At 38.7% G+C, this 13112-nt stretch overlaps 1 protein-coding gene across 1 annotated transcript; it reads left to right on the top strand.

Moving 5' to 3' along the window:
- The first annotated feature begins 261 nt into the window (after positions 1–261).
- On the top strand, positions 262–6472 carry LOC133331535 (A-kinase anchor protein 17A-like). The gene is made up of 6 exons (XM_061539920.1): positions 262–462; positions 537–997; positions 1906–2163; positions 2879–3086; positions 4591–5258; positions 5317–6472. Exons 1-6 carry the CDS (start codon positions 262–264, stop codon positions 6470–6472), a joined length of 2952 nt encoding a protein of 983 aa, XP_061395904.1.
- The last annotated feature ends 6640 nt before the right edge of the window (positions 6473–13112 follow it).

The raw sequence follows: 13112 nt of genomic DNA, 5'->3' as shown, positions 1-13112 counted from the left end.
TTTTGTATTTTTTAATGCATCATTTTTCCTTGTTTAATTTTGCCGCTATATTTAATTTGTAAAATTGTTTAATGTAATTTTTGAAAACAAACAAAACAACAAAAACCAACGTCATAAACAAATTGATATAAATAATAAAAATAACAACAACAACAAATATTAATGTGCCAAATTTATGGCCAAATATTTATTAAACAAACGACGACAAAAATAACAACGACAACAAAAATTGCTTAACAAAACGAATATTTAAAATAAAAAATGATGAATATCCAGACCATAGAACATGTGGCTGATTGTGTACCACTCTACTTGCCGCACAGTCTTTATCTCAAGCCTTTGGCCAAGTTGAATATATCGGTGGCCTTGCCCATCAACAAAATGGGCAAATCCATATCAAATCTTGACATTATGGAAAAACTAAGTCAAGCCCTAAAACCGGATAAATTCCTAGTACTCAAGGTGAGACACGAAATTTGGCAAGTACAACTAGTTTTGAAAGTAACTGAGGTTAATCAAATTTCTGTGTCCTACAGGTCTCAAAGACAACGGTGGATTTTATACGTTTCGAAGCCGAATTGGATGATAGATCACGTCTTCGATCGTGTATAAATCGTCTTGATGGGGTATCTTTGAAAATTTCCGGTTTTCATGAAAGTTTTCGGGTACGAGTCTCCGAAGCGAAGGATGATTTTCCCACCCGTCACGATTGGGATTCATTTTTTCGTGATGCCCATAAAATGGATGAAATGAAGGCGGGTGAACGGCCAGATACCATACACCTGACACATTTACCCATTAAATGGTTCTGCCCGCGTCACATGGAAAACGAAGAAAATGTCAAACCATCGGAGGGTATTTTTAAACGAATTTTCGAGAAATTTGGCAGTGTCCGTTGTGTGGATATACCCATCTGTGATCCATATCGCAAGAAAATGAATGCTGATATCAATGGAATGAAAACATTCGGATTCGATCAGGAGGTCCTTTTTGAAGCGTAAGTAAATGTTGTATCAATTTTTTCTTTAATATAAGAAGAATGGCATTATTAAAGCGAAAAGTGTTTATTTAAGATTCGATGTGTTAATAACACATCGACGTTTCTCTGCAAAGAGTTCATTCATTAACACAAGATTGTAACTCTACAGAGCTTTTCTACAATAGAACGAAACTTTTGATTCTCTATAGAGATTCTCATTATTATTACTAACCTCTAAAGAGCATGCCAACTCCGATTTCGAGATCTTAGAACGTATCAATATAGGTTCGAATCACTAAGGAACTTCCGAACACTCGTTCGAAAATGTACAAACCAATTCGAACCTCTTTAGATCACCTCCATACCGGTTCAAACATCTACAGACCTCAGTTCAGAGCAATTCGAACTTCCATCTTCTCTTAAAACTTCTCTCTCCTGACGTTTCTGGTTGGTGGACGCCGGTTTATTAGGCTAAAATTTTCTCGATGATACCCAAGTAGAAACTGAATGAATTTTCATAAATTCTCAAAGCGACATTCTGCTAGATCGTGAATGATCTTCCATTACATATAATCGGCATTTGCAATTTGTCGTATTATTCCTTATTTGACCTCTAATTCAGACGGCTCTCCAAGGATGACTTGGTAGTTTAAAATGAAAAAAGAAAATATTCCTGAACAAATTCACGCTTATTGCTCGGGATTCATAGGGGAAAATATTCATTAAAAATTAAGGGTTTTTGGTATAAAAATTCTTAAAAATCCACGATTAATAAAAAAATTAAAAATTTTTCCTTGGGACACCTTTGGGAAAATATTCTTAAAAAAACCTGGCTAATTGATTTGAGACTCCTTTGAAATTTTTTAAAAATTAATTCCTAATTGTTTATTTAAAATTTAAATTTTTTTCTTTTCTCCCAATTTTAGTTATGTCCAATTCGACGAATATGTTGGCTTCGTTCGAGCCATGGATGAATTTCGTGGTATGAAGTTGGTGCGCAAATATATCGACAAAACCCAAGCGATTAACATCGGCGTGACCTTTGATACCACAAAACATTTAAGTGATGCCCAAATACAACGTCGAGAAAGGGTACGAAAACATATCATTGCCAAAGCTAAGGCCGAGGAGGAGGAAGTTGAACGGCGCAAAAAATTGGAGCAACAAAAACTGGAAGAACAAAGGTTTGAACATTCATATTTTTTTTAAAATCCGTAGTGTGTCCTTAATGTATCTCTTTTTTCGAATATTAACAAAGAAAGGAGTTGAGAAAAAATGTCTTTGTAAAGATATGAGGTTTTTCGGGTTTACGGATCTGAATTACCTAGGAAATATGAAGGGGAAAGTCTAGCTAAATGATGATGTTAAGTCACTCAAGTCTCCATAGTCAATATTCAATTTCAATATTGGTGAAATATTTAAAAAGGAAACCCTAATAGAGATCTAAAGAACTTTAGCTTTGCCTCCATCACTGTTCGACCACACAGTAAAATTGACACAATAGAATCTCAAACCCAACCTTCTTAATTTGTTTTTTGATTGGCTTTGGTCTACAAAATAACGTTTTCTTGAAGTAAAAAAATTTCAATTCACATTTAATTTAATTCTGGACTCCAAATATTTTTTTTTTTAAATTATTTAAAAATTAAACCTCTTCGAAACCTCATATCTTTACAAACAAAAAACGAAAGCTTTCTCAGTAGTTGTTTAGCACGTTTCTTAAATAAACAACCACATGCTGGTTTAAGAATTACAATAACAAAAAAGCCAAACACACGAGAAAGAAACAAAATACAAATAATATTAAATACCAAAAGCAACAACAAAAAAGAAAAATGCCTAGAGAATGCAAACAAACAAAAAACAAAAACCTCCTCCTGCACAACAAACAAATTACAGGAAAAAAGAAGAAGAAGAAAAGCTAGCCGAACTGGAACGACAACGTGAACGTGAAGAAAAACGCAAAGAGAAACATCTGAAGAAGATCCAAGAGAAAGGTTCCATTGAAATCTCACAAAAGATACGCGTCGAAGAACGGAAACTGATGATTGCGCAAAGGAAATTGGAAAGTATACGGATATTGGAACAGGTCTTTAGTCGGATAAAGGTGAGTTGGAAAAGAGATTGGGTTGAAGGAAAATTAAAAAAAATCAGAAGAAAACCTATAGAGACCCTTCGGCCTTCTTACAAAAGACCATGTGGGATTTTTAAGGTTAAAGAACATACTACGGTCTTCATATAGAAAAGCATTCCGTATTCTTATAGAAAACTCCGTTGTCTTTTTATAGAATGCCGTTCAGTCTTCTTATAGAAGACCCATTCGGTTTTCATATATAACGCTATTCGGTTTTTATATAGAAGACCTATTTGGTTTTCATATAGAAGGTCTTACGGTCTTTCAGAAGACCCTGCGGTATTGGTGTTTATCCGGTGGACGCACGTGTATCTTTCTGTTTTGTCGTGGAAGACCCTTCGATCTTGTATAAGACCCTTCTGATCTTCTTATAGAAGACCCTTCAATCTTTTTGTAGAACAATCTTCATGTAGAAGACCCATCGATCTTGTTATAGAAGACGCTTCGGCCAATCGATATTCTTATTGAAGACCCTTCTGACTTTTAAAGAAGACCCATCGATATTTTTGTAGAAGACACTTCGGCTTTTTATAGAAGCCTAAAAAGGCCTTCTCTTTAAAAAAAATCCACGCTTCGAAAATCCTTTAAAAAATTCACGCTTAAAGCTCTGAGCCTCCTATGGAAGATATTCTTTAAAAAAATCCACGCATATAACATTGAGGCTTCTATGGAGAATATTCTTTAAAAATCCACTTAAAGCTCTTAGGCCTCTTTAAAAAATTTACGGTAAAAGCTCTGAGAACCCTTTGAAAAAATAGTCTTTAAAACACCCCCGCTAAAAGCTCTAAGACCAATTTTGAAAATATTCGTTATAAAAGCTTTGAAACCCCTTTCGAAAAATATTTTTTTAAAAAATCCACGCTTAAAGCTCTGAGGCTTCTATGGAAAGTATTCTTTAAAATATCCACTCTTAAAGCTCTGAGGCTTCTATGGAAAGTATTCTTTAAAAAATCCACGCTTAAAGCTCTGAGGCTTCTATGGAAAGTATTCTTTAAAATATCCACTCTTAAAGCTCTGAGGCTTCTATGGAAAGTATTCTTTAAAAAATCCACGCTTAAAGCTCTGAGGCTTCTATGGAAAATATTCTTTAAAAAATCCACGCTTAAAACTCTGAGGCATCTATGGAAAGTATTCTTTAAAAAATCCACGCTTAAATATTCCTAAAAAATCCCCTTTGAGACCCCTTTGGAAAATATAATTTAAAAATCCACGCTTAAAGCTCTGAGTCTCGATTAAAAATATTGTTTGAAACATTCAAGCTTATAGCTATGAGACCCTTTGGAAAATATTCTTTATAAAAATTCACGCTTAAGGCTCTGAGACCCCTTGGGAAAATGTAGGTCTTCTATGACAATACCTCTTGGTCTTCAAAATGAATATTTCTCGGCCTTCTAGTAGAAGGTCAAGAGGAGTTCTAGATCCTTGTCTTTGATTCCTCCTATAACTAATTCCCTTTTTCTTTTTTCCTTCATTCCAGCTCAAACACTTGGCGAAATATGGCTCCACCTCATCATCAAAATATCAAGCTGAAATGGCTCGCGATACCGCGCGTGAGCGTTTAGTTGAAAAATATAAAAGTGCCACAGAGAAGTTGCTCAGCGATCAGCAAAAACTTGTTGAAGATATAAAGAATCAAACCCCCTTAATTGGCTTGCTGAAGACGAAAAAGGATAAAGAAACAACTAGCGTGGCGGCAGCAGCTAAAGTAACCACCACACCAGAAGTTCCTGCCATTCCAAATCCAGCTGCGGCGGCGGCAGCTGCTGTAGCGGCAAATGCTGCTGCTAATCCTTTTAAAACTATTGCAGCCCTGGGTGCCAACTATAATACTGAGGCAGCTGCGGAATGGATGAAATCATTGACAATGTTTCCATATGGAAACATACCCGGTCTCTTTCCTGGTCTGCCTTCAATGTATCGGCCACCCACGTTTCCGGTTTCAATGAATTATCGGGGATTTGCACCACGTATACGTGGTCGTGGCAGGGGACGAGGACGCGGTCGTGGTGGTTACGAGGGTCAATCATCGTCCTATAGTAAATATCATTATAATCATGACGATCGTGATCGTCGTTATGACGACGAAGAGGATGATGAGGATGGTGGTAGGGGTAATTATCATAAGTCCTCTTATTCGAGGGGAAGGTAAGCATACGAATTAAAAATAGTTTTTGAAGAGTTTAATTTTTTGTTTTCTTTTTAGACGCTATTCCCGCTCACGATCTCGCAGCCGGTCCCGAGATCGACGCACCCGTTCCAGATCTCGTTCAAGATCCCGATCACGTTCAAGATCTCGTTCACGCTCCAGGTCACGAGATCGTCGGTCTCGCTCAAGATCACGTTCCCGCACCCATTCTCGTTCACGACATCGTCACTATTCGAAACGGTCGCGTTCTCGATCACGTTCCAGATCTTATTCTCGTTCCGAGAGTAGATCTCGTTCACGGTCACGTGTACGTTCACGTGAAGACAAAAATCGTAGTAAATCATCACGCTCTAAATCGCCAACACAATTGAGGCCTCCAGAGAAAGTTAATCGCAAACTGGTTTCAACACGTCGATCACGTTCTACCTCACATGAATCGAGATCACGTTCTCGTTCACATTCGAGAACACATTCAAAACGATCATGGTCTCGTCGTGATGATGGTAGTCGTGATCGTCGATCATCGGCATCGAGGAGCAGTAAAGTTGTCATTGAAACCGATGAATTGGTCAAATCGGCGGAGATAATTAAGACGACCATTGAAAAGGATATGCAAGAAAGGATGCGTCATGAGAAACGTGAAATACGTGAGACGTTTACCAAACGTCACAAAGACGTCTTGGCACACAATGCCTCTTTGGCAGCGACCAACAATCTGCCACCAACAACAACTGCAAGTAGCGGCGGTGGTGGCAGCAGTAGTGCTGGCATAGACAGTGGTCATGCCACCTCTGAACATTCAGCCAATGAATCTTCAGCTCCCGATAAAAATTCATCACGTGATGAGGAACATGACGCAAGAGATGATGATGATGGCGAAGAACACGCACCCAGATCACGCCGCGAAAAATACTATTCCGAATCGTCTAGACGTAATTCATACAATGAGGAACATTCATCACGTCGTAGATCACGTCACAATTCTCTAACGACAGATCAAAGTCACTCGACAAAACATCACTCTTCGTCGGAACACACGTCTAGACGTCGGACACCTGAACGCCGTGAGTCCAAACGTAGATCTTCGGAACGTAGTTCAACACGGCATAAATCACCAGTGACCGCACCAACTTCGGATTCACACAAAAGTCGTCATAAATTATCAGAGCGAAGTTCAAGATTACCCTCACTAGATCGTAGTCCTAGTTGTTAAATCATTTTCAAAAGATTTTGGTTCCGTTTCTTTTTTACTTATTTTGAGGTATAATTATGAAATTATATCTCTCCCTCCGTACGGTCCATTAATTTAATCTATATTTTTTAATTTAGTGTTAAACAATTTTTCAATCCAAAATTTGAATTATCTTTTTTCATATCTAATTTTTAGAAATAAATGTAATATAAAGAAAAAAATAAAGTTCAAAAATATCTTTTGGAATCCTTGGATAGAATATTTGCTCCCCCACCGTAACTAAGTTTGCAAGACGAATAGCGTTTCATGTTTCGTCAGAATTATCTGCAAATGGTTAATGATATTTATTTAGGTAGCTGAGAATGCCGCATAAATTAAGTCGAGGTAAGTAAACTACCTATCCTCAAAACTTTCGATTGATTATGGTAGCTACTCGTATTCGGGCATGGAACGTCAGCTCACGCGCATCGCAATGGACGCTAATTGCGAGAGGGAAAATTACGAGAGTTTAACATTGAATTTTGCTGACTGTAGCTGCGTATTTTAAATAAGCAGCTGCGAAAAATTAGCGGGTCTTGGAGGAAATGATCGAGTGTCTATGAGGCAAGAATGGTGCCTCTAAATATTCAATTATCAGGTCTTAGGTAACTTCCTTCCTAAAGTGATCTACCTAAGGCTGGGGTGTTAGGCGATCTCGTGCATATCAGTATTTCACGGTTTGCAGTCAGGTTTCCGACTGTTTTCGAATGGAGCCTTCTTGATACCTGGGCACCTCAACAAGTTTTAAGGCTGGCCTCAGGTCCTCACACAAAGAACTAGTTTGTAGCCGATTATCGGTAAGGAATTTCCTCTGGGGAACCTAAAATGATTAGAGGAAATTCATTCGAAAGTTCTCTCGGAATTATTGACGCTGCGATAGACTTCTTAATAGAAAATCATTTCTGCAACTGGGCCATCGAACGAGGCGGGAATTCAATCGGTAAGAAATTCCCTCTGATTTAAAGAAACGGGAATACAATCGGTAAGAAATTCCCTCTGATTTAAAGAAACCTAAATTCATTCGAATGTTCTCTTGAAACGATCCGAATGATACTGCGAGAGATTTCTAAATCGCAAGAAAGTCGTACGTCACGTGTAATGGCGGCCTTAGTTACCCCATTAATGGAGGAGAGGGCCGTAAGTTGCCCGAGCACAACCGGGAAGATAATTTCAATCAGAGCCCTCTAAGGGATCTCTAAATGTTGAGAATTCCTTGAAAAGAAATTCCACTGCGAAAGAGGTAAGGTAGTGCGAAGTTGGCCAGAAGGAGAACTCACAGAAAGGCGGCTAAGATGCAACCCCTCTTCGAGAAACAACCCAACTCTGCAAATCCATCTGCTGTTGTGTTCCCAAAACCAGTCCTCCTAAGAGCAGCAACCTGCTGCGACATGATCCACGCAATCGCTTGATGCCCCGCAAACTGATTTGTATGCGTCGACGAAGAATCCTGACAAGAGAGGTGACAGCCAAACCTGCCGTTACCGAAACTGAGCGACACTGCTCCTCAACCAAGGGCTCCTGAATACCTACTAGTAGTAATCATTGATCGAACTGACCGCTATGGGTACATCAGTGAGGATCATTGGTTGTCAATTGATAGGTATTTGAAAGGTAGTGAACGACGATACTGATCGTCGGAACAGTAGATCTAAGGAGCCCTCGGACTTCCTTAAGAAAACAATTAATGACATTGACCCATTTGGGTAGGTAGGAAGTTGGTGGTAGTCGCGGGATGGGTTCTACCACACCTTATGGGTATAGTAAAAGCGCTGACGGGCTTCATTTGAGACGAACATCTGTCCTGTCGCTATGTTCGTATACATGAGTACTCACTTCCAAAACCACCTATTTATATCGACCTTCTATACGCATTACAAATTTCAAGTTTTTAGCCCAATCGATTCACATGCTGCGAAATATGATATACCAAGTAACGGCTTTGATTAGCTTTAACATGGCAAAGCCCAGGCATATCTTGGCCCCATTTCATTTCAATTGTGGACATTGACCTCCCCGCGTGTAGTGCTTCGCATCAGATACCTCTCGGGCATTTCCGACCTTCGGGCCGCTGTCCGTTGCTGGGGTCTCGATAGATTCCCCATCGTCGGACATCGCCCCCGTCGCCGTTTGCCTTTGTAGTTTATTGTCGGAAAGTGCCGACAAAGGACCTGTTGGAGTCAGACTTCAAGTCAGTCGGTCAACAAGGTCTACGCTTCCTTCATTGAGGCTACAACAATCCCCCTGTGTAGACTTTGCCGGAATCTCCGTGGTGTCTAGCTCATCATCAGTCAGGGTAAGATTTAGTAGCAGGTCCTACGGAAGCGTATCCCCGCATTGCTCTTCCGGTACAAGCCTGTCTAACTGATCGAAGATTTCCCTACTCTGCTCCTCTAAACTATCGCGGATAGCGTTAAGGATCCCGTGAAGGTCGTCCCCTCCCAGAACTACAGCTCTGTCAGTCATAGGCTGAGGGTAAGGGACGGTCGAAGACAGCCCGACGGAGAGCCCATAAAAAGGCCTCCAACAAGGCTGATAGGGCACCTGGTAATGCACCCTCTGCCTAATTGTCGAAACCGATATCCAAGGTTGTGACAATTGCGCAGTAGTCGGTCACAGCTGTGAAGAGAATGAAGTCCTCGGAGTAACAAAACCTGCTGCCAAGAGACCCACGCAGTCGTCAGCTGCACAAAGTTCTGCTTCGTTTGCGTCGGTAGTAGTGTCGAAGGAGTACCTCCTGCTCCACAGGAGGTACTGGATGATCTGCGAGAACTGACCCTGACGGAATCATCAGCGAAGATAAATGGTTGCTAATCGACGAAGCTACGGTTTGGCCAGATCACCTTATACAAAGGGGTCAAGGTTGTTAATTGTCGAACTAAGGAGTCTGCGGACTTCCTTATGAAGACAATTAACAGCTTCGACTTGAGTGACAAAAAATACACGGTTTTTACCGCCTCCACGGGGGAGAAGGTAAGAACGTGTATTCTAGCTAAATAAGAACTTATAGGTCGATTACGGATGGTAACCATAGTTTAGTATCGTTGCCAGTTGCCAAATTTGAATTATGGATTGCAAATGTTGTCAACTTCAGTTGCTTCAAATAGAATTTTTAGGCAACCATTTATTTCTGGTTGCTGTTTAGTCGTATTTAGCAATAAGAACTGAAATTTGGCTAATCTATACTAATAAAAGAGTAAAGTGATTGACTGACTGACTGATTTAACGATTCATCAACGCCCAGACGAAACGGCTGAAGCTAGAATCTTGAAATTTTGGGTGAGGGTCACTCTTGGCCCAAATGTGACAGATAAGGCTGGGTTTTTGGAAATTCGTACTAGAAGGGTACGAAAAGTACTAAAAAGTACTAAATATGATATCATTTGTATTTGGCGAACCAGTAGAGCTAGAACTCTGAAATTTGGATTGAGGGTCACTGATGGAGTGTAGGATAGATGTACCAAAGGGTTTTGGAAATTCGAACTACAACTATCCGAAATGTACGAACATGTACTAAATTTGGTACAATTCTGTAGCATGAGAACGGATAGAGCTAAAAACTTGAAATTTGGAATGCGAATTAGGGTTGGGAAGTAGGGTCGATATAAGGAGATGGTTTTGAAACCGTGTACTCATGTGTACGAAAAGTACTATATGGTACTATATTTGGTACAAATTTGATTTGGAGGTACAAATGGAGCTAGAATCCTGAAAATTGATATTAACATTGGGGTATGTACGTAGTTTTGGAAATTTGTTACTTATGAGTACGAAAAGTACTAAATCGTACTATAATTGGTACAATTTGGATTTGGGTGAACCGATAGAGCGGGAACAATAAAATTTGGAGTCAGGATCACTGTAGGGATGTAGGATTAGGGTCAGGATTTGGATTTGGGTGAACCGATAGAGCGGGAACAATAAAATTTGGAGTCAGGATCACTGTAGGGATGTAGGATTAGGGTCAGGATCACTGTAGGGATGTAGGATTAGGGTCAGGATTCAGTTTAAGAAAATAATACTTATGGGTACTAAATGGTACTAAATTTGGTACAATTTGAATTGTAGGTCAACCGATAAAGTTGGAATCCTGAAACTTGGATTTAGGATGGGGGTGTAAGAAGTTTTGGACATTGGTACAACTATGAACTAAATTTGGTACAATTTGAATTGTGGGTGAACCAATAGAGTTGGAATCCTGAAACTTCAATTTAGGATGACTGTGCGGGTGTAGGATTGAGGAATGTAGGAAGTTTTGGACATTGGTACAACTATGTACTAAATTTGCTACAATTTGAATTGTGGGTGAACCAATAGAGTTGGAATCCTGAAACTTGGATTTAGGATCACTGTGGGAGTGTATGTTTGGGTTAAGTAGGAAGTTTTGGAAATTCGTACTACTGTGTACTATATTTTGTACAATTTAAATTGTGGGTGAACAGATAGAGTTGGAATCCTGAAACATGGATTTGGTATCACTCTGGGGGTGAAGGTTTGGGCTAAAAAGGAGGTTTTGGAAAATCGTACTACTGTGTACTAAATTTGGTACAATTTAAACTATGGGTGAAGCGTTAGAGTTGGAATCCTGAATCTTGGATTTAGTATCACTATAGGGGTGTAGGTTTGGGGTAAGAAGAAGGTTTTGGAAATTCGATCTATTGTGTACTAAATTTGGTACAATTTGGATTGTGGGTGAACCTATAGAGTTGGAATCCTAAAACTTGTATTTACGATCACTGTAGGGATGTACTGTGTACTAACTTTGGAACAATTTGAATTGTAGGTCAACCGATAAAGTTGGAATCCTGAAACTTGGATTTAGGATGACAGTGCGGGTGTAGGATTGAGGTATGTAGGAAGTTTTGGACATTGGTACAACTATGTAGGGGAGACTGGGGCACCTTCGGCACTTTTTTAGAGCTCTATATCTCAGTACTTATTCAACATATATAACAACTTTATGACTGATTATTGTCCTGTGACACTTAATTATAAAAAATAGTATCAAAAAGATATAAAAAAATAGTATTAGTTAATAAATTTTACAGTTTTGTAAAAAAAGTCAAATTCGCCGAATGTGCCCCAACCCGGGGTAGCTTCGGCAATTGATGGGGCACATTCGGCACCATAGTCATAGCCGCGTAATTGTCATCGCTATCAGTCTGGTTGAAATTCTGATCCTCTAAAGGCTCTATTTGGTTTTAATACGTCACACAATGTTTGAATTTTAGGGCTATATTTTCTAGCGGCGGACGTTTACATCTCAAGGTCGCACACACCATCAGAAATAGGGGGTTTCTATCGCATTTTCGTCAATAAAATCACGTTTGATCTTATATATGCAATTTCGAGCCATATTAAAGGATTAGTTTTAAAGACAAACTCAAAAATATTTTAAGGAAATAATATTGCACAATCTGTATATGGCCGAATGTGCCCCACTTTAAAATGCCGAATGTACCCCGAATGTACTTTTTATAGTTTTTTTCATTTTTTTCGATCAGATTTTTAAAAACATTATATTTTTAAATATGTTTATAATAATACACATCGTAGTTAACCACTTTTTAATAATATTGTCTTAAAAAATTTAAAAGTTTTATCACGAAATACTTACGAAATGGAATTGAAATATTACAGAAACATCTATAAAAATACAAAAACCTATGTATCTACATAAGCTTATTAGCTAGAAGTTTCAAAATTTGTGTCAGTTATTTATTTCGATATTAGATGCCAATGTATCGAAACTAGTGATGTACGATGAGAGCTTCATATCGAAAACGCGATTGCCGAAGGTGCCCCGATGCCGAAGGTGCCCCAGTCTCCCCTACTAAATTTGCTACAATTTGAATTGTGAGTGAACTAATAGAGTTGGAATCCTGAAACTTGGATTTAGGATCACTGTGGGAGTGTATGTTTGGGTTAAGTAGGAAGTTTTGGAAATTCGTACTACTGTGTACTAAATTTGATACTATTTGGATTATAATTAATTTTATCAAATTCATGATTTCAATTTGATTGCATGATGTAGGTAGTAATGGAAATTTTTACTTATGTGTTCTAAGTGGTACTAAATGTGATACAAATTGGATTTAAGTGAACCGATAGAATCCTGAAATTTGGAATTAAGATTGTGGTATGTGGGAAGTGTTGGAAATTCGTACTTATGATTGCTAAAGTAGGTAGTTATGGAAATTTATATTAATGTGGACTAACTGATACTCAATTTGGATTTGGGTGATTTTTTTTCAAAATAAGTATAACAAGAGTACAAATGGTAAAAAATTACACCAAATTTAGTATAGAGGTAGATTTCTGTTGCGGTCGGAATGGGTGTGTAGGGTTGAGATACAGAGATATATTTGAGAACATACTATGGTACTAAATGGTTCTAAAATTTCAATAATGATCGATATAGGGTGGTTTTAAATACATCCCACATTCGCTAACGAAGTAGCGGGTATATGCTAGTATTACTATAAAAGAACAATTTGAGGTCTTAATTGCCCGAATGGAAACTCACCCAAATGGAGCACGCGACGTGCGGACTTTTGGTCAAACCAAAGCCACTATCGGTGGTGTTTGGAAGGCCATTTCAGAAGACCTTAACTGCTATGGCCCA

Source organism: Musca vetustissima, unplaced genomic scaffold (genome assembly GCF_032173495.1).
Source record: "Musca vetustissima isolate MV318-11 ecotype Yass unplaced genomic scaffold, APGP_CSIRO_Mvet_v1 utg97827, whole genome shotgun sequence".
Lineage (NCBI taxonomy): Eukaryota > Metazoa > Arthropoda > Insecta > Diptera > Muscidae > Musca > Musca vetustissima.
The sequence above is the reverse complement of the archived record's forward strand: the minus strand, read 5'-3'. Positions and strand labels throughout refer to the sequence as shown.

What these genes read in the sequence shown, in the direction of transcription:
- LOC133331535 (XM_061539920.1), top strand. Translation starts at nt 262, where the DNA reads ATGATGAATATCCAGACCATAGAACATGTGGCTGATTGTGTACCACTC. An exon ending in CAGGAGGTCCTTTTTGAAGC is followed by an intron (nt 998 to 1,905) that starts GTAAGTAAATGT and finishes TCCCAATTTTAG; the next exon opens with TTATGTCCAATTCGACGAAT. An exon ending in CAAAAACTGGAAGAACAAAG is followed by an intron (nt 2,164 to 2,878) that starts GTTTGAACATTC and finishes AACAAATTACAG; the next exon opens with GAAAAAAGAAGAAGAAGAAA.